Source organism: Sus scrofa, chromosome 3, assembly GCF_000003025.6.
Source record: "Sus scrofa isolate TJ Tabasco breed Duroc chromosome 3, Sscrofa11.1, whole genome shotgun sequence".
Classification (NCBI taxonomy): Eukaryota; Metazoa; Chordata; class Mammalia; order Artiodactyla; family Suidae; genus Sus; species Sus scrofa.
The window spans coordinates 85,734,347-85,761,893 of record NC_010445.4 but is presented as its reverse complement, the minus strand read 5'-3'; the positions used below and the strand labels follow the sequence as shown (position 1 = coordinate 85,761,893).

The window sequence follows — 27,547 nt, the reverse complement described above, 5'->3', positions numbered from 1 at the left end:
ACTAGGATTTGTGGGATGGTTTATTCCACAACATAACCTAGTGGAAAGCTAACTAATACGCTAACTAATACGTATCATAATCATCAAGTACTTTTGCTGCCAACACCTAGAAGAGCTAACTTAGTTATAATAAATGTAATTTTATTTTATTAAAAAATTTTATTATAGTTGATTTACAATGTTCTGTCAATATTAAGTGTAATTTTAAATTTACATTTGAACTCCACCAGGACCTCAAATTAAGGGAATACTAAAAGTGTAAGTGCTTAAAATGATGCTGCAGCTATAAACAGTAATAAGAAAAAAAGAGAAATGCAATAAATTAACATAAAAATCTAGAAAAGGAAATGTGTACTATCTTAAAGGCAGGAACAAAAAAAGGGAAATATTAAAAATAAAAGCAGAAAGGAACAAATTGAGCAACAGAAAAGCAGAACACTAAATACATGTACCTAATGACTGTATCCATTCATTTTAAAACTGTTTCTAAAATGTACCCCCTTCTTGTTGTGGTCCCTCTCTTTACTGTGAGGCTTAATTTACAAACTGTCATGGGTTTGATGTTCACCTTGAGAAAACAAACACATTTTTAGTACATCAATAAATAGTATGTAATAACAATGAATTAAGGTTACATATGGAAACTACTTAAATTCTGAACAAATTCTGCTTCCTTTAAAAATCAAATAGAGGAGTTCCCATCACAGCACAGTGGTTAACGAATCTGACTAGGAACCATGAGGTTGCCGGTTCGATCCCTGGCCTTGCTCTGTGGGTTAAAGATCCGGTGCTGCCGTGAGCTGTGGTGTAGGTCGCAGACGTGGCTCGGATACCAAATTGCTATGGCTCTGGTGTAGGCGGGTGGCTACAGCTCCGATTAGACCCCTAGCCTGGGAATCTCCATATGCTGCGGGAGCGTCCCTAGAAACGGCAAAAAACAAAACCAAAAACAAATAGAATATATTCTCCATCAGAAACTACATCCTGACCATAGAGTTGCCATGTTTTTAGGTGTTTTTCAGTTGAAGGTTGCAACCTGCTAGGGAATCATGAAATCAGTTTAGTGTGTTGAAATTTATACTAACAAAATACAAGAGAATAGAACTGAAAATATCAGAGTGCAACATGTTGTAAAGCTAAATAATATTTCATAAAACATTAGTTTCAGTAACATAATTTGTGTGCTGGGGAATGTGTGTGTGTTCTATATTGAAATTAAAATGTATATCTTACTGTAGGTGGCTTGGAGTCAAAAATGTTTGAAAGTCACTGACTTAGGTCCCTGAAGTTGAAAGTAATGTTCAAAATATTTCACAACTGGTTAAGTTGGGTGTAGCCTAGTCAGAATTAAAGTTGGCTGCTGTGCTGGACCATTGCTCAGGGAACTCTGCAATGCCAGGGGCTACCCTTTTGTTACTGAATCGAGAGTCTCAAAAGGAGGACAGGATGGCCCAGACAGCAGAGGGCTTGAGGCAGTGACTTTGTATGTATGTTTTCTATTTTTGCAGTAACAAATTGCCATAAACTTAGAGACTTAAAATAACACAAAGAAAAAATTTTTTTTTGTCTTTTTAGGCCTGTACCCATGGAAGTACCCAGGCTAGGGGCTGAATTGGAGCTGCAGCCTCAGCAATGCCAAATCCAAGCTGCCTCTGCAACCTACACTGCCCCTCATAGCAACACTGGATGCTTAACCCACTGAGTGAGGCCAGGGACTGAACCTGCATCCTCATTAGTAACAGTCGGGTTTAATCACCGCTGAGCCACAACAGGGACTCCTACAAACTTATCTTACAATTTCATAGATAAGAAATTAGGCACAGATCTCACTGACCTGAAATCAAGGTGTTGCACAGCTGTATTTCTTTCGGGAGGGTCTAAGAGAGAATGTTTCCTTGTCTTTCTCAACTTCTAGAGGCTGCCCATATTCCTTGACCTCTGGCCCTCTTCCTCTATCTGCAAATATTACATTTCCCCTTTGCCCTTCTTGCATCTCCCTCTGATCACAACTCAGAAAAAGTCCACTTTCGAAGACCCAGCTGATGAGACTGAGCCCACTGGATAATCCAGAATAATTCTTTATTTCAAGATCCTTAATCACATCTGAAAAATCCTTTTTTGCCATGTAAGACAACATGTTCACAGGTTCTAGATGTGCAAGAAATGGACATCTTAGGGACCATTATTCTGCCTACCACCTACGGGAATGTTTCAATATTTGAAGAAAAAACACAGCCACACCTGTGCAGACTGCCTGACTAGAACTAAATCAAGATCAATTAAATGACCCCTTTGGAGTCTCTATGCAGTATTCTGTGACTGTGTCAAGAATGTTCTCCCCACTACCTCCAAGAGGGGAGAGGGTTAAGTTTAAGTTACACAAACCAGTATGACTTAATCCACTGCTTTCACCTTTCCAGTATTTTCCTAGGAGGATTAACTATGAAATGGATTTACTACTTCAGACCCAGGAGAACTAGAGAAAATTGTGCACAAACTTATATGAAAATTGTAAATATATATATGATCTTATTATTTCTATATTAATTTTCATTAGTTATATAATATGCATTTCATGAGGACAGCAAGTGGCAGCATTAAGAAAATGAAGTTCAACCAAACAAGTTCGGTCATTTACCCAAAGAGTGATCATCCTGCTCAGTATTACTCATTGAATGTTCTTATGCCAACAAACAAAATAGGAATTAACTCATTTTTGAGCCATATAAACCACAAAGTCCCAATGAATTGTAACAAAGAATTGTGTGAATCAAGGTATAAGTGGAGGAAATATAAAGGAAAAAAAATTCCACAGCAGGTATCAATTGATGGGAATGTGAACCTTTTACAAATGCTAGTGGATATGCCTAGGTGGAATATGAAAGGAAGCTAATTTGGAGACAACTCTCTTAGGCTGTTTCACTCAGTTGTCTAAAGACAATGAAGGTGCTAATTAATTTACGTAACTTTTGTATTTTTGTTGACTCATTTTTCTTCCATTAAAAAGGAGATTTGCATATAACTAGTAAGCTTGACATTTTTCCCCTTCTTATGAAACTCATTGGCTCTTGCTACTCAGACAAAAACAAAGGTTTTTGTTGTTGCCCTAATTCCATTCTCAATTTTAGCGACAAAATGTTTTTAAATTAGACAGACTGAGTCTTTTTCAAAATTTATGCTGGCCTTTCATCAAGTTGATTTTTTTTTTTTTTTTTTTTTTTTTGTCTTTTTAGTCCCGCACCCACGGAATACGGAGGTTCCCAGGATAGGGGTCGAATCAGAGCTACAACTGCTGGCCTTCATCACAGCCACAGCAATACCAGATCCGAGCTGTGTCTGCAACCTACACCACAGCTCACAGCAACTCCGGATCCTCAACCCACTGAGTGAGGCCAGGGAAGAAACTGCGTCCCTCATGGTTACTAGATTCGTTTCCGCTAAGCCATGATGGGAACTCCTCATCAAGTTGATTATCCATGTGTCTGCTCTTGGACCTGTTCTGCCCTGTCCATTTTCCCCTTCTCATCCATCCTTGGCTCTCTATGTCTGTCCTGTGCCACTGCTGTCTTAATAAGCTTCAAAGCAAGATTTCCAAAGAAATGATGGCCAAGAAAGTGAATATTGCTATACACTTATCCAATCCATTCAGAAGTAATTTTCTATCTAATATATTTCATTGAAAATGATTAAGGATCGGAGTTCCTGTTGTGGCTCAGCTGTTAAAAACCCGACTAGTACCTATGAGAACACGGGTTCGATCCCTGGCCTCGTTCAGGATCTAGAGTTCACAGATCCAGCTGTGGCTCTGCGTAGGCTGGTGGCTACAGCTCCGATTCGCCCCCTAGCCTGGGAACTCAATATGCCGCAGGTGCAGCCCTAAAAAGACAATAAATAAATAAATAAACAAAGAGTGATTAAGGATCTACCTGAGAAGATTACTGTAACAGTTATTTTTCCGTAGGCATAAAGCCACACACTCTCCCTTCTCTACTTCATAATTGTAGGGGCTGGAAGCCGAAACTCATTCCCCGGAATTCCTTACTGGTTTCTGGTCAGGTTTGGCCAATGGGAGTAACTGGTGGGAGAAAAGAAGACACTTTAAGTCTGGTACCAGTGGTAGAGGCACCCCAACAGTAGGTTTCAGCACTGGTCACATGGTGCTCCTTCTGTGGAGATGGAGTTCCTGCACAGGCCACACAGTAACCTCTGGCAGCAAGTGCAGCTGGAGGGCACCAGCCTAAGAATGGTGGTAGCAGCATTCTCATCTTATCTCACCTCATCTCATTGCATCACATCTTGTCTCATCTCATTTCTGGTAACATTCCTTCTTTTCTTCTCCTTTTTCCTCTAGCCCATCCAACACCTTTGTAAATATTGCACAGAATTAAATCCTTTCCTGTTTGAACTGTGTACAGTGGTTTCTGTTTCCCTGATTGGACTGATTGAACTGATTAGAGATCAAATTATTTCCTAAACTACCAGAGTTTTGGGAAATTGTGATGTTTATAAGTGAAAATAGTGGAACATAACTCTGGAAACCACTGATCCCCACAAACTGTTATCAGGCAAGTTTTATGCAGTACTTAGTCTTAACCACATGAGGCTCCATCCAAATGCAATGGATCACGGAGTCTGACTGAGTCCTATTTAGGGGAACAAATGGGACACCCAATGTGTGGTCTGGTTGCCATGAACATTGGCTATGGACATCAGTCAAAGCCCTTGGCTATGAGTAATACCAATAACTGCTTTGAGGTCTCAGGCTCTGGTAGTTCCTTGAAAATTCATTGAGAATATTTAGTAATTTGCAAGTGGGAAAGGAAGTTGGCTCGGGCAATAGAAGGTTTAGGCATCTAACTGAATATGGAGTGGTGGCTTAAGTCTGTCCTACCTAGTTTTTCATCTGTTTGACAAATGTGTCCAGTAGGACCTTCTCAGAGTCTCTTTCCAGCCTTTGTTTCACAGAATAGGGATATGAGATGGGAAATTCTAAAGGGAATGGTGTTAATTAGCGTTAGATTTCCTGTGGGTGGTTAAAGTCACATTGGACAGGCTTTCTGTGGCTGGCATGGTTTCTGCCTCCTCAAATTTATCTGAGTGGGTCTTTATTTAATGTCTATCTCCCCTTGAGGTCCGTTTTTCTCACCATGATACCCTCAGAGCACGGCAAATACTAAATATATTCTTCGATCAATATTAAATGTCTTTTTAATTGCCAACACACTGACAATAACATCTTCAAAAGCTTCAAAAGTTTATGGCAACAATTTTCGAACACTCTTAAGGTGACTTTTCTTCTGACAAAAACTTCCCTATGCATCCTTGAATGTCTAAGCAGAAATTGTTATTTCTAAATTGATTTGCTGGTATTCTGGAGTGTAATTTGCCCATGTTATCCTAAGTCTATTGGCAAGAGCTCTTTGTCTATATGTGATAGACTAGTGCTCTTGACCCCAGTGAGTCTCAGACTTTGATGAACATAACATGTATGAAATGATATTATTTTTGATTAGGAAAATAGACAATAAAAAATTTCCATTTTGGGGAGAGGAATATAGAATATTTTTAAAGAGTTTAGAAAGATGCTTGAAAATAAAATAATAAAATTGAAATAACATTCTTAGTGCTAACAATACTCAGTTTGAAGTATGTAATTAGAAGGGAATCCTAATTTATAACAGCAGCAGATATGAATATATCTCAGTTACTGATCTGAGTGAGGTGCAGCATATCCTTTCTAAAGAGTCTGTGAACCACCTCTGTTAAGCCTATTAGAATGACCTCAACCACCAGACTCAGCATCGTTATAGACTTGAGTTCTTTCAAGTATCTGGCCAGTCTAATATGTCAACGCTTTCAATATCTGGATTCCAGTCACAGATAATTTCATTTAAAATTAGCTTTTTTTTTTTTTTTAAAAGACAGCTTACCATTATTCTCAACTACTGAAGGATTGAAGGATGAATTAACTTACTAAATGATGAAATTTTAGCTTCAAATGAATGGTTGTTTCAATCTCTCTAAAAATAGTACTTTACAATCTGTTAATCAAAAAATAATTAACTGAAATAATTCGTAGATCCTACTAGGTCATTTGAAGTCATAAAACTTTTCAAGTGTATGTTCAAATTGCTGCTACAGAAATACAAGAAGCAGGAGTTCCCATCTTGGCTCAGTGGTTAACAAATTCTACTAGGAACCATGAGGTTACAGGTTGGATTCCTGGCCTTGCTCAGTGAGTTAAGGATCCGGTGTTGCCGTGAGCTGTGGTGTAGGTTGCAGACTTGGCTCGGATTCCGAGTTGCTGTGGCTCTGGCATAGGCCAGCGGCTACAGTTCAGTCAGACCCCTAGTCTGGGAACCTCCATATGCCGAGGGTTCAGCCCTAGAAAAGACAAAAAGACAGGAAAAAAAAAAAAAAAACCAAGAATCAGCGTATATAGTTTTGCTACAATAACGTGACCACCAGATCTTAAAATTTTAATAGTAGTGGAGCTGGATGTGCAGACTACATGTAAAACTGGTGTACATCAAAATGCATATTTTTAGAAAGTTTAAAGTATAGTTATAGTAATGAATTAAGTAAAATTGCTTCATCATTGAAAAGTAGTTCAATATACAGCTGTAATTTCCTTACTAAAGTGTTAATTCTATTCCTACAAATTCTCACTAAAATTATTTTTGCAAATTCTTCTTGATCCATTTTTTACCCATGATCATTTTACTGGTATAATTATCCATCATTATTCATGGGCAAATATTCATGTTCATTTTTTAAACCAAATCACTCTTTTTTAAGGAACTAACAGAAAGTCAGTAGGTTTGGATACAAAATTGCAAAGATAGCTAAGTGGAGAGCTAAAAACATGTAAACAAAAGGGAACAACAACATCAGCAAAATGTCAATGACAGGAAAAACAGAAAGGCATTCGGAAAGGCAAAAGAAGGTGGCTCAGATGGGAGATAAATATTAAACCAAGTTTTTAAAATGCAAGTTTACATAATTTTGGAGAAGTGAACAGAGACTGATATTGATTCTCACTTGTCAAAATACTGGCAAGTGAAATTTATTTATGCATAATGAGGAAACATTTAGTGATGAAAACACTCTGGGTTTTTTAATGTATCCATACTAATTAAATTTTGCACTTTGAAGTTGAGCTGTCCGAAATGGTAGCTATGGCCACGTGTAGCTATTTAAATTTAAACTAATTAAAAATAAAAATAAAAACTTTAGTTCCTCATTTGCACTAGCCACATTTCAAGTCCTCAGAGCCACATAGATATAGGGACACACTGAACACAGAAACAGGACATTTCCATCATGGCAGAAAGTTATGTTGACCAATGCTGTGATCAGTTAGGAGAAGGGTCATAATGAAGTTTATCAATATTATTTATCTGGAAGTTTACCATACATTTACTACTTTTTAAAAATTATTATTCAAGCCATGAGCTACTTCTAAAGGCAAGGCAAGACGTACAACTAGATAAAACAAGAGCAAAATTCTTTTTTTTTTTTCCCCCCGCTTTTTAGGGCTACACCTATGGCATATGGAGGTTCCCAGTCTAGGGGTCGAATCAGAGCTATGGCTGCTGGTCTACGCCACAGCCACAGCAATTCAGGATCCTTAATCCACTGAGAGAGGCCAGGGATTGAACTTACATTCTCATGGATACTAGTCGGATTTGTTTCCACTGTGCCACAACAGGAACTCCAAAAGCAAAATCCTTTAGTGCCTGACTCCCTCCCCCAAGAAATACAACTTCCTTGGAATATTATTATATACCAGCACCTAAGAAATGAAATAGCTTATTGTGAAAAATATATAGGCAGCAATTTTTCACTTGGTATAACATTTCAGATGCTGAATCACCAGGCATAATTTTCTCTCCGTGACTGAGCAGAACAGCTGAGAAAAATAAAGGGTTTTGTCTGCTTTATGTAATAGTATAACCCACAGCACACCCAGACAGAGATAATCTTTTATAATGGGTTTGGCAGGCATTTCTTTAACATGTTGGGGTGGGGGAAATAACCTTTATTACAGTTCTTTGAGGTTTCAAATATAAAACATCTCTACTGTAATATAAGCATTCATTTATTTTCATTTAAATTTTAAAAATAGCATTCTTTTCCTAACTGCCTTAGGAACATAATAACAATAAGATAGATAAAAATCATTACATGTTTATTCTGGAACATAAAACAGAAAATGATTGGATGTTATCCAGCTCTTTTATGAGCTAAACATAGCTCTGACATTATAATCCAATAAAGATGTGATATACTAAAAAATTTACAGACAAATCTAACTTATGAATACTAGATACAAAACAAAGAGAATTCTAGCAAATCTAGTTCAAAATACATTAAAACTTTAACCCACTGAAATCAAGGAGAATATAATTCAGACTGGAAAGCTGACAATATGAGGAAGCATTAATAAAACAGCTACATCAATTGATTAAATAAGAAAAATTATATGATTTAGTAGATGCTGAAAGTCCACCATGTGAAATTCAACCCCCATTTACATTCTTAATAAAAATATACTACCATATAAAATTGAAATAAACATGATGAGGGTCTATTCCAAATAGAAGGCCAATTATACATACTAAAGATACATTATCATTATTATATTATCATATTTTTATACCATTTTTAGCCAATATAATGAAGTATGAAACAGAAATAAGAGAAATAAAGGCAAGAAAGGCAAGCACAAGAATTTTGTGATTTTTTTTTTTTAGATTACGTAATTCCACTGCAGGAAAATTAAAAAGAACTAACTCATAGGTATTTCTTAGTAAAAAGAATACATAAACATCAGCCCTGCAAAAATTAATATATTTCTGTGAAATCCTCAAAATATAGTCAGAATATATGTAAAATAAACCTATTCTCAAGTAAAATTTTTAATGAGTGATGTCATGATCTTTACAAGGAAAACGGCAATCCTTACTGAAGAGATATAAATGCAGACAAATAAATGGAGAAAACATCATGTTCTTTCATGGGGGAAGTAAATAGTATGAGGATCTTAATTTTTTTTAAATTAACTAACAGTTTTGGAGTTCCTGTCATGGCGCAGTGGTTAACGAATCCGACTAGGAACCATGAGGTTGCGGGTTCGGTCCCTGGCCTTGCTCAGTTGGTTAAGGATCTGGCATTGCCGTGAGCTGTGGTGTAGGTTGCAGACTCGGCTCGGATTCCGAGTTGCTGTGGCTCTGGCGTAGGCCAGCAGCTACAGCTCCAATTCACTCCCTAGCCTGGGAACCTCCATATGCCGTGGGAGCGGCCCTAGAAAAGGCAAAAAGACTAAATAAATAAATAAAATAAAATTAATAGTTTTGATGCAATTCCAATTAAAACTTTATTTTTGGAGGACTTCTACGACTCATAGAAAAAAACTAAAAAGAAAACAAAAGGTATTTAATCTGATGATAAAATACGTCAGATAATAAACGACATTACTATCAGATAAATACAATACTATGGTTTAAAACAATGACTTTGACTAATTTCCCTTTTCCTGCATTACTAATAGGAAACAAAATTCCCTAAAACCTCTGGGCCATCTTGAAGCTGGATCATAGCAGGTGTAGATTTCTTCTTTTTCTTTTCCCCCGTGGTCTGCCCTCTGGTGGCCTCAATCAGCAACTTGGTTTTCACTGCTGCAAGAAGCCTAGGGTTGGCTGTTAACATTTGGTCTAAACTTGTTCTAGTTAGCCAAAGAATAATTGAGTTCCTGGGTCAAAGGGCACTAAATGACATCTTCCAATCTTATGCAAATGAACTCCTATATAAAATGATACAATGGATTTGGCAAAAATGTTGATAATTGTTGAAGCATGGTGTTTCTTTTATGTTTATGTGAAAATCTGCATGATAAAAAATTTAAAAGGAAACAAAAATTATTGCTCTTACAAATATAAATGGCCAAATAATATATGAAAAAATCTCATTAAAAAATAGGTAAATTAAAACAAGTAAATTTTTTTTACCTTTTAGATTAAAAAAAAAAGCATTAAAACATGAACAGTTTCTGGTGCTGAAAAGGTGTGGAAATATAAACACAATCTTTTAGTGAGAGTATCAGTTTATACTTCCTTTTGGAGGGCAATCTGGTAATCCTGATGGAAAATGTTACTGTTCCAAAAATGTTTCTTATCCTTACACTCAGAATTCTACTTCTCTTTTATGGAATGACTTGGCAAGGATGCAAAAATACATGTACACTGATGTTTAATGTAGTATTGTTTATCAGAGCAAAATATTGCAAAGGAGCATGAAAAAGATACTCATTTAAAAAGGCACATTATGTAGTGGAATACGATGCATCCATTTGAAAGAAAAATTTCTTTGTATTTATACTGAAAGATCCTTAGAAAATGAAGTAAGTTGTATAAATGAGAATGGCCTCATTTTGGGAAAACAAAGATAATAGCAATGTTAACAGACACAATTAAAAAATCTGGAGGCCAATAACCACACAATTATAGTGGTTTTTTTTTTTAAGGTGGTAGGAAAAATAGAAGACTTTCACTTTCTTCATTGTGTAGTTCTATACTGTTTGAGTTTTTTTTTCAGTATACATTTATAGTCATCCTTTGGTATCCATGGGGCATTGGTTCCAGGACCCCCATAGATTCCAAAATGTTCAAGTCCCTTATATAAAATGGTGTAGTTTTTGTACATAACTTATACACATTCTCCTGCTTACTTTACATCATCTCCAGATTACTCATAAAACCTAATACAATGTAAATGTTGAAAATAGTTGCCAGTGTGTGGCAATTCAAGCTTTGCTTTTAGGAATTTTCTGGAAATTTTTTTTCAAATATTTTGATCTATGTTTGGTTGCATCTGAGGATGCAAAAGCTATGGATATGGAGAGCTGACTGTACAACGTCTCCAACAGAAAAAGTAATGAAGATAAAATTTTAAAATGAATGGGGGGATGGGAGGGATGTACTGGGTGTTTGGGATTGGCATACACACACTGAGGTGTATGGAATTACTGGCCAATGGGGACGTGCTGTATAGCACAAAGAAGTCTACCCTGTATTCTGTGATAATCTATGTGGGAAAAGAATATGAGAGAGAATGGATATTTGTATATGTATATGACTAGATCAATTTGTTATACAGCAGAAATTATCATAACCTTGTCGATAAAACCTAAAAAAAGTTTAAAAATGAATAGTGTCTCCCTGCCGTACTTAAAAAAATGTTCCATTATTAAGCTCAATTCCCTACTGCCTTTCACATTAGGATGGTTCCACTGCTGAAGGTGGAAGAGGCCTCTGTCATCCTTTCTTGAGAGTTTTGATCTCAATATTCTGGACTCCAGATAGGAATCTCAAAATTTTCTTTATTATCTTTCCCAGAATATTCTAAAAGGGACCAAAGCAAACAGGATACTCAGTGGCTTCCTTACTATGCCTTTGTTCATTTCAATTTTCTTTTTTTCGTCTCTTTAGGGCCGCACTCGTGGCATATGGAGGTTCCCAGGCTAGGGGTCTAATCGGAGCTACAGCGGCTGGCCTACGCCACACCAGAGCAACACCAGATCCGAGCCTTGTCTGCAACCTACACCACAGCCCACGGCGACACTGGATCCTTAGCCCACTGAGCAAGGCCAGGGATTGAACCTAGTCAGATTTGTTTCTGCGGAGCCATGAGAGGAACTCCTGTTCATTTCAATTTTCAACTTTTGTTTTTATTATCTATTATACAATTACTTATATTCATATATGTATATGTACATGTCCATAAGTCATTAGTAACTATATATTCAAATATTAAGGGGAATATTCAAAAGTTTTTTTTAATTGATGGAGTATTTGGTCAATAGTTTAGAGGCCATTAATTTAGGCTACAGCTGCTTTTAAGAGAACTAAAAGCAGGTCTAAGCTGCATATAAACATGTGCTATAAATTAGTCATCCTCCCAAAAGTCATTAATACAGCAGTTAAAAGAAAAAAAGAAAGTAGGTAAGAAAACACAACAGAAGACAGATACAAGAGTCAAACTTAGTAGGTAATAAAAGGTAGACAGGAGGAGAAGAAAGTAAAACAAGAAAATTATCTACACTTACACAAATAAAACAATGAAAAAAACCCCTAATAACTAAAGAAAGGGAGGTGAAATAAAAAGAATAAATAATTCACATGTAGATCCTAAACATTTAGAGATGAAATGATAATAAGCAAATTATTGTACAATTGGAATTTAGTATGTACCATATCTGGAGCTCTTTATTCTTAGTGTCTAGCATGGTGCCTGGCACATGGCACACACTCAGCAAGTAAAGACAGGACTCTAAGCTCTGCCATTTCACACCATATCTATGTGTTAAGTCACAATTTGAAAAGTCACTATATTTTCATTTCTTTGGTGCTGTTTTACATCAAGCTGCTGAATATTATATAGCTTATGAGGAACAGAAATCAAAAGAGAGTGAAAAGAGAATGGAAATTCTATGATGCTACATCTGCAAATGCAATAGAAATCTAAGGATTCAGTGGGGAATTTAAAGATATGGCAGGTAATTATTTATATGCCAAACCATGGAAACCCCCTCTATCTCTTTGCTGTTAAAATCAAGTAAGAATATTTGGAAAGAACCTATAATTTAAAACTTCTAAAAAAGTCTTTCTATAGCCAGAATAGAAGCAATTTAGAGGATTAAAGCAGTGACTTTTTTTTTTTTTCTTTTCTTTACTTGAAAGCTGAATTCTTACCATTTGGAGTAGCAATTAGGTAGTTCACTAGTGAAGTTTTATATGTTCTATAAATTATATATAACATGACACTTCTATTGCATTGGTATTTTTAAGCCTATTGCTAATAATAACTTTAAGCTATCTGATCTAGAATGCAAGCATGATTTATTAAAGTTAAAATAAAAAACCCCTACTCCGCCAGTAGTCACATCTTTACTCTCTTCCCCAGGGGGCAGAAAAGAGAAACAGATTAATGTCAGGCAAATATGAGGTACTCTGTACTCCAATCATCATTCACATGTTCATCAAATATTCATTGCGGGTCTCTTAGTAAGAAGTACTTCATTGGAGTTGGAGATACATTTGTGAAATTAAACAGTCTACTTCCTCTGGAATTTATAATTGCTTCTCCAGTTCTCCCCTGATTAAATTAGCAGTCTCCCAAGTATGTGAGATATATTGGTGCATGGGTATGGACATGGAGACTCATGGATGTAAAACAATAATAAAAGGGACAAGAATTACTTAGCATTTTCCCATGATTATTGCAGAATGCACAATACTTCCTCTTAAAACAGAACCAAATTCCACAGGTGCATGTCTTTAAAAACTGCACGCTGTGTGATTTAGCAATTCCACTTTTAGAAAGACATCTTCACAAAACGATAAAGATTGGATGTAAAGATTTAGTTACAAGGATGCTCACTGATTTTTTAAACAGTGAAAGAAACGGCCTAGATAAGTACAGAATTGTTTAAATAAATTGTATTACATATGCACATGGAAAAGTAGGTGCCAAAGACTGAATCATCTGTGTACCTCTAAAATTCATATGGTCAATCCTCAACCTTAATGGGATGGTATTAGGAGGTGGGGGGTGTGTGTCTTTGGTAGGTATTTAGGTCATGAGGGTTGAGGCTTCATAAATGGGATTAGTATCCTTATAAAGAGACCCTGGTAAGCTCCTTTACCTTTACAACCTGAGGATATAGTGAGGGGATAATGGTCTATGAAGGAAGCAGATGCTCCCCAAATCTGCTGACTCTTTGATCTTGGATTTCTTAGCCTCCAGAATTGAGAAAAACAAATTTCTCTTATTTATAAGTCACCTAGTCTATGGTTTTCTGTCATATTGGCCCAAGCTAAACACTAGGTAATATTAAAAGCAATCATTTAACCATGGAAAAACTTCTGTGATATATTATAAAATGAAAATTGGGAATTCTCTGGTGGAGTGGTTAGGGATCTGCTGTCACTTCTGTGGCTCACGTTTGATCTCTGGCCCAAGAACTTCCACATGCCATGGGGGCAGCAAAAAAAAAAAAAAAAAAAAAAAAAAATGGAAGTTACCTTGTTGCTTTAGTATCAAGTTCAGAGAAGTGCAAGCCCTGACTCTGTGCTGACCCTGGGTAAGAAACTTGCCCTCATACAGTCTCAGTTTTCCCACTTGTTAAGGGGCTGGATCATGTCACTCAAAATTTATATGTTGAAGTTCTATCTTGCAATACCTAAAAATTTGACTGCATTTGGAGAGAGGGCCTCTAAAGGGGTTATTATGTTAAAATGAGGCCAGTAGGGTGGGCCATAATCCAAAATGACTGTAGGGAAGGAGAAAACTTTTCTTCTACTCACTTAGGTTTGGTTTTGGGGGCTTGTGAATTGAGCTGCCAAATGACAGACTGACAGGAGAGAAGGCATACAAGTTCGGTAATACTTAAAATTTTATATGCACAGGGGGTTTACCAAAAAAAGTGAAAAAGTCAAAGAGCAGACAGTCTTGGGGCTTACATACCATTTTATTTTATTTTATTTTATTTTATTTTTTGTCTTTTTGCTATTTTCTTTGGGCCGCTCCCGCAGCATGTGGAGGTTCCCAGGCTAGGGGTCTAATCGGAGCTGTAGCCACTGGCCTATGCCAGAGCCACAGCAACGCAGGATCCTAGCCGTGTCTGCAACCTACACCACAGCTCACGGCAACGCCAGATCGTTAACCCACTGAGCAAGGGCAGGGATCGAACCCGCAACCTCATGGTTCCTAGTCGGATTCGTTAACCACTGCACCACGACGGGAACTCCTTACATACCATTTTAACAAAGGGTGATAAATTGTGGAGAAGTGACTAGACAAAAGAAAACATGATTTGGGCTTCTACATCTGAAAAAATGTGCTGAAGTTCTTGGAAAAATATGGGGAGGGGTGTTTAAAATAACTTCTAATGGAAGATAAGGGCTATTTTAGTAGAGTCTGCTTATGTAGACTCTTTTCAGCATTGACTTCTCATCTTCAGTGATAAGAGTGCTTTCCTCTCCTCTGTCTGGTACAGGGATGGTTTCTCACGGGTAATTTATGCCCTTTTTATGTAAATGGAGGAGAGTAGAAAGCTGTTTCTGCATCTGCTGTTCCTCAGTTACCTTTAGCTCAAAATAATCAATATGCAAAGTGGCATATTTTAGGAGGTCATATTCTGATCCCCTTCAACTGATGTCCTTTAAGAGGAAATTTGGATAGAGAGGTAAAAAGGAAGGACCATGTTGACACTGTGAAAAGGCAGCATCTAGAAGCCAAGGAATCAACACCTGCTGACACCCTGAAGTCAGCCTTCTAGTCTCCAGAACTATGAGAAAATAAAATCCTGATGTTTAAGCTGTTAAAATCAGAAACAAAGGGAGACTGGCCTTGACAATTCCCTCAGCAGATAGAAACCAGTTTAGTCATACAAACGGGGCTTAATTTAGCTTGTTATGTGAGACCAACTTCACTTGAGTCATTTCTTGTTTATGCCTCTGGAAATCATAAGCAAAATCTGAACTGTTATCCAAGGTTGATATGAGGTAATTACTTACAAATTTCCTATAATTCTAATATTATAACTAACCACTGTAAAGAAGCAACAGTCACTGCTTTCTCACTATATAGGCTGCTTCATAACAATATACTCCTGAGCCTCATTCCATGTTTTGGTTTAAGAGCTCCTGGTTTGCAAACTGTCTTTTTATGTGTGGAAAACAAACTTCAATTAATTATTACTTTGGTGATACAATGGTTTTACTTTAGCTATTTCTTAACTTTTGACAAAGCCACCCAGTCTGTGGTACTTTGCTACAACAATCCCAGCAAACTAATACACACCATCCATAAGATTAGGGAAATCTTAATATCATCTCTACTTAGCTCTCAAGGTTGCCCAAGTCTAGCAGACATAAATTCCTTTGTAAACTGTAAAGTACTATACAAATGTAAGCAGTTGTTATTCACATGGTCCCTGAAAAACCTGGAGGAATGCAGTCCTGTTAAGACTGAACTTTAAAACCCTTTGGTAAGGCAGAGGCTCAGTTCCCACACAGGGATGAAGAGAAGAGATTTCAATAGGACTGCAGAGGGAGACAAAATAAAGAGAATGCAAGTTGTTAAAAAAGAATCTAAATTACATATAATAGCTGTGTAATTATATGTAATTTATATGTACATATTCTCATATATGTATTGAGCACTTACTAGCTACCAAGCACGGTCCAATTACTTTTTATGTGTTCTCTCATTAAACCTATCATCAACTATTGTAAAAGTACTGTAGATATACGTGTGTGCATATATATATATATGTACACACACACTTATGTATATGTTACCTATTTCAGTCTTTTCTGTTACAACACACTTCAATATGAAAATCTGTTATATGTAGTAGATAAAAGGTAAAACTGCCAAAATGAGAAGTTGTGATCTTTCAAGAGAGTCACTACAAAACATGAAAAACATTAGCTGGCTGAACAAAGTGACGTATGGTAAAATTTACAGCACACACCCACCCTGTCTAATTCTTACTCCTGAGAACCCACATGTATGGCCCTAAGAGTGTGTGCACTGTGCTTTTGAGTTTGTGTTTATTTCATGATGAGCATACTGAATATATTAAACCTGTATATAAATCCTGCTTATAAAAATTCTAAGTAGTGAATACAAAGAAAGCCTTAGTTTTTTGTTTGTTTGTTTTTGTCTTTTTGAGGGCCTCACCCACGGCATATAGAGGTTCCCAGGCTGGGTGTCTAATCGAAGCTGTAGCCACTGGCCTATGCCACAGCCACAGCAACACCAGATCCAAGCCGCATCTGTGACCTACCTCAGAGCACAGGGCTCTGAGCTGGATCCTTAACCCACTGAGTGAGGCCAGGGATCGAACCTGCAGCAACCTCATGGTTCCTAGTTGGATTCGTTTCTGCTGTACCATGATGGGAACTCCAAGACAGCCTTAGTTTTTTGTTTGTTTGTTTGTTTTTGTGTTTGTCTTTTTTAGGGCTGTGCCTGTGGCATATGGAAGTTCCCACGCTAGGAGTCCAATCAGAGCTACAGCTGCTGGCCTATACCACAGCCATAGCAACGTGAGATCCGAGCCTATTCTGCAACCTACACCACAGCTCATGGCAACACATGATCCTTAACCCACTGAGCAAGGCCAGGGATGGAACCTGCGTCCTCATGGATACTAGTCAGATTTGAAGAAAGCCTTAGTTTTGAGGAGAAAGTTGAAACAATACAATGTTTTGAAATAAATGGGAAAACTTGCAAGTCTAAGGGAATTCACACTGGGTTCATTCAGGAACAACACTGAGAAAAGAAACAAAAGGAGAGCTTGTGCATCCCAGTTATTATCTGCTTTGAGTGGAATTAGAAAGTACTTGCAAGAGACTAAAGATAAAGATCCTAATGCAGGGTAATGCTGAGTGCAGTTGGATAGCACTTTTTGGCCTTCAGGCTCATAAGAATCCTAGCAAGTAACTTCTTTCTGAAAGGAGGAAACTGAAAGAATAAAAGCAGATTTCTCTTTCAGAAGACAGGAAGACAGAACAATAAACACAATAATCCACTACTGCTGTCACAATATTTTAGCCCAAGAATGATGATGTCCTTCTTTCCTTTAGCCTCTTCTCAGTAATTAAAAAACCACCACACTTTACCATACCCATTTCTAGCAAATAGTGTTTGGAGCATGATTATCCATTAAGAAAAATAACTTACTGTCTGCAGTTTAAAGTCTACATAAACAATATAAAACTCCTCTATGGCAAAAGACACATTTAACTAAGTTAAAGACAAATGACAAAGATGTCATTGCAACATGTCACAAAGAGTTAAAATCCTTATAATAATATATAAAAAGCTCTTCCAAGATTTTTTTTAAGAAAAAAAATACCGGAGTTCCCGTCGTGGCGCAGTGGTTAACGAATCCGACTAGGAACCATGAGGTTGCGGGTTCGATCCCTGCCCTTGCTCAGTGGGTTAACGATCCGGCGTTGCCGTGAGCTGTGGTGTAGGTTGAAGACGCGGCTCGGATCCCGCGTTGCTGTGGCTCTGGCGTAGGCTGGTGTCAACAGCTCCGATTAGACCCCTAGCCTGGGAACCTCCATATGCCGCAGGAGCGGCCCAACAAATGGCAAAAAAGACCAAAAAAAAAAAAAAAAACAAAAAAACAAAAAAACAACTATGTACCATTTTAATGTAGTAGATTGGCAAAGATATTTTTCAAAATGACTTTAAAAATAGGTTACCGAGCCTAACCTTTCCTTTGGGAATTTATTCAAAGTAAGTAATGACACGAGGGTTCAAAAACATGTGAAAGTATGTTCAGTACAGAATTATTTAAGAATTTAAGAAGCTGAAGTAATTTAATCTAGCAATTGAGGGTCGATCGGGTAAGTCAAGGCATATATAGTCTTTCATTTAGCAATTCTGCTAGAATCTATCTCCTGGAATAGTCAATAAAACCAACAGTTCTTAGAGACACACAGATGTTCATTTCAGCAGTTTGTAAAAGTGAAAAACGGCATTGTACACCAACACCACAGAGGGAAGAAAAAAACCTGCACACTAATCACGTCTATGCATCCAAATAAGATAATGCATAATATATATGCATATACATATATCTTGAAAGGGCGGTGGTTTATAGGATACTATGTAGCTGTAAAGAAATGATGGTTTCATATGTTTACAAGAAAAGATTATATATTAAGTGATCAAAGTTTCATAGCTGCATATAATATGACCCCGTTTATGCAAATACATGTAAGGTTGTTTGAAAATATTTTGGGACGCCAAGTACTCTCTCAATGACCTTTGAAGACCCATTCTACAAAGGACCCCAATCTAAAACAAGAGCTTGTTATTTAATACAAGGTTAGGTTACTCAGAAATTCGTTTAAAGTAACATTCACTTTGACTTTGCTCTTGAAAATCTAATTCTAGTTATTTCTATCTACTTAAGAAAATTTAAAGACCCACCTGCAGCTAGACGGTGCAAGCTGACTTCTGAGCCAATCAGCAAATCTTACAGAGCTACTTTGCTCGGGTTTGTACTTTCAAACAACCCTTTAATTACAAACGTTTCTGGGCCAGTGTGTCTGAAAATGGTCGGAACTGAGGGGTGGGGATGCAACCGTGAACTGAAGCCTCTTCAGGGAGGACCAGGTGCGCCCTCACTGTGCCACTTCTAAGCTTCGGTCCCAAGCCACTGCTCGGGAGGGAACGTTAACATTCCTTCTAGGACCTCCAGCCAATGGCTACACATTTGTTCTCGGCCCCAGCAACTCCGGACCAATGGGCAGAAGGCTACCTTTTCGACTTGCTCTTCCTTTCCAGCCAATCGGAAGCATTCTTCAAATGCCAACACTGTGAGTTGCGCAGGCTCCAAAAAAGGAGGCTTCACTTCCGGGCTACTGCCTGGGGAGACTACGCGTGTTGCCATAGCGACCATATTACGTTAACCGGTTTGCAGCTTTCTTCTAGGCAGCTGGGAGATTGCGGGGGCAGCTGGTTCTCCTCCTGTTTCTTCTTCGCTCCCTGCACCCGAAAGGCCTTACAGGCTCCTGGGATCTGGCCTGGTGCTCCGCGGCACCGGGTGGGCGCGGGATGGCTGCAGAAGAGGACGAGGTGGAATGGGTGGTGGAGAGCATTGCGGGTTTCCTGCGAGGCCCGGACTGGTCCATCCCCATCTTGGACTTTGTGGAGCAGAAATGTGAAGGTAAAATCCAGAGCCCGAGTCGTCTATCCTTTCTCACCTCTCTCACACCATCAGCTGGCAGAGAGATGGTTACCACAAACCACCTCTCATCTCCCTGATCTCCACTCTTGTCAGCTAGGTTTAGAGCTGGTTTTTAGGATGTACTGCTATCACTGCGCCCATCTTTTCCTTCACGGATGAAAACGGGAGTCGAGATACCTCACTCCCTGGGCCCAAGGACACATCCGAAAAACATTAGACTTTAATCCTGTGGGAGGCCTCTGTTGGGCCTCTCACCCTCTCCTTCACCTTTCTGCCTTGGGCAAATGCACTGTTTGGGTGGGCTTTTTCAACTTCCCCATTGACTTGGGAGGAGAGACCTTAGTTGTCTCCTGAGTTCCTTCTGATTCCAACAATTGACTAAAACGTGGGAGTGGGGTAGGAGTGGTATGTGATTACTCCAGAAGGCCCAGAGCTGATGATCCTAGTGGCCTGCAGCCCCCCTTTTGAACTCTCTGACTTTCAGCAGTACCAAAAATGGGGGCGGTGGTGGTGTATCTTGTAAAAAAAATGAGGTATATAAACGTGACATAACATTCCCTCTGAGGAAATGGTGCCCCCAGGTTCTTATCAGTTCACCCTTGGAATTTTGCCTTCAGTTCTTAGAGATAAATTGGAGCCCATTCATGGAAAAGGAACAAGAAGCGATGTCATGTGAATACTTCCCAACTGTTATCATGCTTGTTTAGGCGGGCAAGTCTTTAAGGGTAGTAATATCCATTAATCGTTTGAGCATCTGTCTTATATCGGAGAGATTAGACTTTTTTTGGTAAGGTTCAGTGAGATAGAGCTAGGGTCAGTGGGTACAAGCTACAGGGAAACAAATTTCTGTGAAGGAAGTGCTTCCTAACAGAGTGTATCCCAGATCAATTCATTTGCCTCAGAAGGTAATGGGTTCCACAGGCACCGACAGTGTTTGAATGAGTATGACAACAACTTAATGGAGTTATAGAGGGGAATCCAATTTATCCTGGATGATCTTTTAAGAGCCCTTTTAATCCCAAGTTTTTATGAATCTGGTAAAGATGAAATTTACTTTGACATATGAATCTTTTCATTACATTCTCATTGCCATGAACAAAATTCAAATGGTATTTTTTTCTTTTATGGCCACACCGTACGGCATGTGGAAGTTCCCAGGCTAGCTGTCACTTTAGAGCTGCAGCTGCCGACCTTGCCACAATCATTGCAATGCCAGATCCCAGCTGCATCTGTGACCTAGGCCGAAGCTTACAGCAATGCCAGATCCTTAGCCCACTGAGCAAGGCCAGGGACTGAACCCACATTCTCATGGATACTAGTAGGATTCTTAACCTGCTGAGCCACTCACGGGGAACTCCTCAAATAGTATTTATTAAGTATTGTTCTTAAAGGTAATTTTAAAAGGAAGTTCGAAGTGACTTTTACTTATGCTCCTTTAAAGAAGGTAATGTTATTATGAGACTGATGAAGCCTGTGGTATTCTGACCTCATTTAGGAGAAAAAAGAAATTATGTCACCTTTTGATTCCATGTGCCCCACTGAAACTAAATGCAGAAATGGAAAAAAACAAAACAAAACATTGTCCTTTTTATCCCCAAACATCAAAAGAGGCTGCATCTTAGTTATAACACTGTGTAATTTTACAGGGAAACAGTAATCCTCATCCTTATAAACATGTAATGTAGTAATTTGGCCTCAAAATTAACTGAAAACAGCTTAAGTAGCTGCTGTATTGCATGTATGCCCAGTGTTATATAGAGTCAGAATAAATGGAGGTAATATCCCAGGGACACAAACATAACAGTATTTATATTTCAGTATTTCTAACAGTATTTATAGCAGTATTTATATTTCACTGACTTTGGGTTGTCAATGTTCTAGTCTCCACCTCAAATAATTTAAAAATTATTGTAATAATTTGTAATATCAACAATTGCTTCAGTATGTATTGCGTGTCCTTGGGCGAAAAGCTGAGGATAGAAAGATGAATAAAATAAATCCTTATGCCTGAGAAGTTTATAATTTGGTGGAGAAGACAGGCAGGTAAATAGAATTTAAATGTAAAGCAGCAGGTATTATAATAAGGGTAGGCACCTAGTGCTGTGTATTGTAAGAGTTCAGAGGAAGGAATCTAACTAGCCTAGGAGTTGGGAGTGGGTAGCAGGTCATGGAGAATGTACCATTTGCAATGTTTTGAAGAATGATTGGGAGAAGGGGGCCTGGGGTAAAGGCAAAGAGATCTAAGAAGGGTGTGAGCAAAGGCATAGGGCTTTGAAGCAGCTTGTGTGTTAACATCTGGTGGTATGCCAAGTAGTTATGTATTTTAAGTTTGTAAAGTTTGGGTTTTGGAGTGGTGGGAGATGAGGCTTGGGATCCAATCTTGGAAGGTTTTGTCTGGCCTGCTAAGCATTTTGTACTTATTCTCTAGGCAGAGAACTGTCTTTGAAGAGTTTTAAATAGAAAATTACAGGAGTTAGTTCTGCATTTTAGAAAGATTATTTAGGAGTCCCTGTCGTGGCTCAGTGGTTAACGAATCCGACTAGGAACCATGAGGTTGCAAGTTCGATCCCTGGCCTTGCTCAGTGGGTTAAGGATCTGGCGTTGCTGTGAGCTGTGGTGTAGGTTGCAGATGGGGCTCGGATCCCTTGTTGCTGTGGCTCTGGCCTAGGCCAGCGGCTATAGCACCCATTAGACCCCTATCCTGGGAATCTCCATATGCCGTGGGAGCGGCCTTAGAAAAAAGAAAAAAAAGAAAAAGATCATTTAGAGAGAAATTAAAAAAAAGGGGGGGGAGTACAGTTGATTACAATGAATTTGTCCTGTCTCCCTAATCAGATTGTAGCTTCTTGAGGGAATATGTATCTTTCTAATCTACATTGTTTCATACATTTGTTTTGGTTTTATTTATTTTAATTTCATTATTGATTTATATGTAACAAAACAGACCTGGTAACTTTCGGTAAAATTTGTATCAGCAAAGTTCCAGTGTGATAAAATAATCCGGAACACCTTTTGTAACAGGAATTAATGTTTAAAGACTATTAATAATAATATTCCATTTAAAGTTTATAAAGAAATTATTGCCTTACATTATTGATTGAAGAGTAGCACATTAGTATTTGTCTTCCATATGAAGTAGATCTTAAGTAGGAAAAGAAATGTTTATAATTAACGTGTGTGTGTGTGTGTGTGTGTGTGTGTGTGTACGTGTACACACTCTTTACTTTTAAATTCAAGAATTTAGGGACTTCCCATTGTGGCTCAGTAGTAACCAACCTGACAAGTATCTGTGAGGATGCATGTTCGAATCCTTTGCCTGGCTCAGTGGGTTAAGGATCCGGCATTGCCTTGAACTGTGGTGTAGGTCGAAGATTCAGCTTAGTTCCCATACTGATGTGGCTATGGCTGTGGTGTAGGCTGGCAGCTGCACCTCTGAGGCAGCTCTGATTTAACCCCTAGCCTGGGAACTTCCATATGCCATGTTCGGCCCTAAAAAGCAGAAAAAAAAAAAAAAAAGGCAAAAAAGAAAAGAATTTAAAGGTGAAGAGCTGGTTTATAAGAATGAGAGTTCTATTTGTAAGATGTATGGAGTGGATTTTTATATTTGCATTAATTGAATGATTTGGTTTTTTTACACTATGCAATATTTTACTTTTATTTAAATATTTTACTTTTAAATTTAGTTTTTGATGATGAAGAAGAGAGCAAATTGACCTATACAGAGATTCATCAGGAATACAAAGAACTAGTGAGTATTTTTAATCTGATTTTAAATGTAATTCGATTAATATTAATTCTAGCTTTTCTAAATTAAATAGATTTTTTCATTAAAATTCCTTAATTAAAAAAAACCAATCTACCAGTTGCATCAGACTCCAAGGGTTCTCTGTGCATTTCATTATTATTTCTCTAGTATATAAGGAATGGATTTAGGACTATTTTAAGGGATCTAGTATTGATCTTTAAATTTTATTTTTATTCTGCTGATGTATCCAGGGAAGAGCTAATTGTTAATTTAGCCATGTTGTCTTGAGATTTTAAAAAATGCCTTTGGGTGGCAGAGGAATTATACCACATCAAATTTCATTATTCTGACAAATTATTTTTGGTAAAGGAAATAAAATTTCATTTGATTCTTTGCAAAAATTTGTACTTTTTGTATTGTTGCTGCCATATAATTTTATGTAGATTAATAATTGCAAACCAACATTTGATTATACTTTTCTAAACTCAGTGTGAAAACTCATTTGGAATTTTTCTATGTGAATTACAAAAGTTAAATTTTCTCTTTTTAGGTTGAAAAGCTGTTAGAAAGTTACCTCAAAGAAATTGGAATTAATGAAGATCAGTTTCAAGAAGCATGCACTTCTCCTCTTGCAAAGACCCATACCTCACAGGTTTTTGCTTTTGAGTTATCCTATTAATGTATAATTTCAACAAAATGCCCAGGTTTCACTTAAATTTGCTATGTTTGATTGTCAGAGTACAATATTCTAGACATTGTAAGAGTTAAAAACCAATTTATCACTTACGGGTTCTTTTTTATAACTGCTTAGAGAAATGATAATTTGAGGTATTAATGAATTGGTATTAAAAAGGAACTTTCTGAACTCAGACTATAATAGACTACAGACTTTATGCAGACTACTGTTTTATTTATGTAGATCTCTGACAATTTTGCAGTTGCCCCTTTTTTAATCTTAGTAGATACATAATGCACAGTTCCTGGGGCTTTCTTCTCTTAGAACTAATTTTATTGTCTCATTAGTTCTCCAGTACTGGATTGAAGTAGATCTTATGTATATTTATAAGGAATATTTACTGAGGGCTCATGTTAGCTGCTGTTTGTTTTATTTATTTTTTACTTTTTAGGGCCGCATCTGTGGTGTACAGAGGTTCTCAGGCTAGGGGTCAGATCCGAGCTGCAGCTGTCAGCCTATGACATAGACACAGCAACACGGGATCAGAGCCATGTCCATGTCCTACACCGCAGCTCATGGCAAGGCCAGATCCTCAACCCACTGATCCAGGCCAGGGATCGAACCCATATCCTCATGGATACTAGTCGGGCTCGTTACCTCTGAGCCACAGTGGGAACTCCAGCTGCTATTTTAAACACTTGACATGTATTATCTCATTTAATCTTCTTGAAAACCCTTGAGAAATTGGTGCTATTTTATTTCCATTTAGAAATGAGCAAGCTAACGCACAGATGTATTAAGGAACTAGAATAAGGTCTATAGCTAAGTGAGTAACAGAGTCAGGATACCAACCCAGAGCTGCTGCTCAGATATTGAGTATAGGCATCTGTCACTACTACCCAAATAGCCTTCTCAAGAAGTTGCTTTAGCTTTTCATCTTCTACCAAATAAAATGTAATTCCTTAGTGAGATGATAGTGAGGATTTCTATGATGTGACCCCAAATTAAGCCTTCTCCTGCTGTAGTTCTCCAACACGTTATATACTAGAGTCATTCTGGCCACTTGCTCTTGTAAGCATCCATGCACCTGGCTTTGCTCATAGTATCCCCTTAACCTGGATTGTTCAGCCGCTATTTCCTTACCCTTTCATCCTTTCCTTACCTACAGAAATCTGTCTCATCATTAAGGCCTGCTGTAATGCAGCTTTCCTGATTCCTCTAGTCAGACTAGCACTCTTTCTACCTCACTGAGCATTTTTGCACTTTCAATTCAATTCAATTTCTTTGTATTATAGTCTGCTATTCTTACAAGTCTGCTTTGAAGAACTTATTGAAAAATACCATTAACTCATACTTCAATTTTTTTTTTTCTTTTTGTCTTTCTGTCTTTTCTAGGGCTGCACCTGCGGCATATGGAGATTCCCAGGCTAGGGGTCTAATCAGAGCTGTAGCTGCTGGCCTATGCCAGAGCCACAGCAACGCAGGATCTGAGCCTTGTCTTCAACCTATACCACAGCTCAAGGCAACGCCAGATCCTTAACCCACTGAGCAAGGCCAAGGATTGAACCTGCAACCTCATGGTTCCTAGTCAGATTCTTTAACCACTGAGCCACGACGGGAACTCCCTTCAATTTCTTTTAAGACATTGGTATTTGTTTTTATTTTCCTTGTCTTTCAGGAATATTTCCTGCTTTGGTTAATATTTGTCAACCTCTTAATTAAGCCATTCTGAATGAATCTGAGTTACTTTGTGAAAAAAGATGTTCACAGAAATAGTAGATATATCCATCTTTTGTTTTCATTATCAGGATAACTTTGTGAATGAAGATGTTCAGAATTTAAAAATACTGTTTTGAAATCAAGAGTAAAACATCTTTCTCTTTTGTTCTTATTATACAGCACCTATTGATTTGGGGTTGATGAGTAGTACAAGGAGGCAAGCCTTTTGACACAGATAGACCTAGATTTGAGTCCTAGGTCTTTCATTTACCATGGACAAAGTTATTTTACAGTTTTCTTTCTTTCTGTCTTTTTTCTTTTTTTTTTGTCTTTTCTAGGGCTGCTTCCTTCAGCATATGGAGGTTCCCAGGCTAGGGGTCTAATCAGAGCTGTAGCCGCCGGCCCATACCACAGCCACATCAACTTGTGATCTGAGCCTCTGTAGCCTCTGTGACCTACACCATAACTCACGGCAATGCCAGATCCTTAACCCACTGATAAAGGGCCAGGGATTGAACCCGCAACCTCATGGTTCCTAGTCGGATTTGTTAACCACTGAGCCACGACGGGAACTCCCAGTTTTCTTTTCTTATCCATTCTGATTCTGTTTCTACATCTCTAAAATAAGGATACTATCTACTTTGGAAGATTTTTGCAGAATTTAAGCAGTAACGTTCATAAATGTTCATAAAGCATTTAGCACAATACCTGACACATATAAGATGATCTATAAATGGAAGTACTTCCTAATTAATGGTAGCTATTTTGATGTTGATTAGCAGCGTAGTAATTAGGCCAGGGTCATGTATTCAATCCTCATATGGACTAATTAGCTTTATTCTCTTCTGGAGCAAACTCTTAGCTCCAGATACTGATAGCAACACGATTGAATCAGTACAAGGCCATCACCATTACCAGGACAGCAGCCCAAAACATGCTATTTACTGCTTTGCAGCAATAATCTAATTTTTATAGATACAGATCAGAATGCTGATCCATTATGCTAATATAGGGTACCTCAGAATGGATTTACGAAACCAGTTGCTCACCCAGGGTAGCTTAGGGAAGGTCCTTTTTATTTTGTTTTGCTTTGGTTTGATTTTGATTTTTAAAAACAGCTTCCAGCTTCCCTCTCATTGAACTGTACTGCTGAAGCAGACTTGCAAAATTGTTTTCACCCTGGTTTGGTCATCATTAGACCTAGACCATTGGTCCTGGCATATTCTTTCTGTATTAAATTCAGGAAAGCAAAGAGTGCATTAGATGAAGAACTCTAGTTTAAAAACACCACTACCAACAACAACATTTTAAGAGCAGGTTTTTCTGTTCTATCTGTGTGGTTTCTCAAAAAATCTTGTGAATTAGGATATCTTTTTAAAGAGTTCAGAAAAATATGATAATATAATAAATATTGAGATATTTACTATTTCAGTTGTGTTCAGTTGATTTTGTGATTTTGTGATATTTTCTGATTGGTATAGGCAAAAGTGCCTTCCTTCATTGCCTGTGATTTTTTTGGTGCAAATAGAGCTCATCATTGATTTCTGTGTATTTCAAAAGCCAGGGACTTCTATATGGCAAGAGACAAGGAGTATTTTTTGCTTTTATTTTCATTTTTTACTTGATTTGCTTT

At 37.8% G+C, this 27,547-nt stretch overlaps 1 protein-coding gene and 1 long non-coding RNA gene across 2 annotated transcripts in view; one reads left to right on the top strand and one right to left on the bottom strand.

Annotated features, from left to right (window-relative positions):
- The window catches only part of LOC102163556, a 60,694-nt gene extending 41,435 nt beyond the window's left edge, over nt 1–19,259 (bottom strand). The window contains exon 1 of the long non-coding RNA XR_302482.3: nt 19,015–19,259. This is a non-coding gene — a long non-coding RNA (uncharacterized LOC102163556). The remainder of the gene's footprint in view (nt 1–19,014) is intronic.
- Nucleotides 19,465–27,547, top strand: part of CFAP36 (cilia and flagella associated protein 36) — a 30,053-nt gene continuing 21,970 nt past the window's right edge. Inside the window, exons 1-3 of the mRNA NM_001244775.1 lie at nt 19,465–19,753; nt 23,458–23,522; nt 24,070–24,171. Coding sequence (NP_001231704.1) covers nt 19,642–19,753; nt 23,458–23,522; nt 24,070–24,171 — 279 coding nt within the window. The 5' untranslated portion in view covers nt 19,465–19,641. The remainder of the gene's footprint in view (nt 19,754–23,457; nt 23,523–24,069; nt 24,172–27,547) is intronic.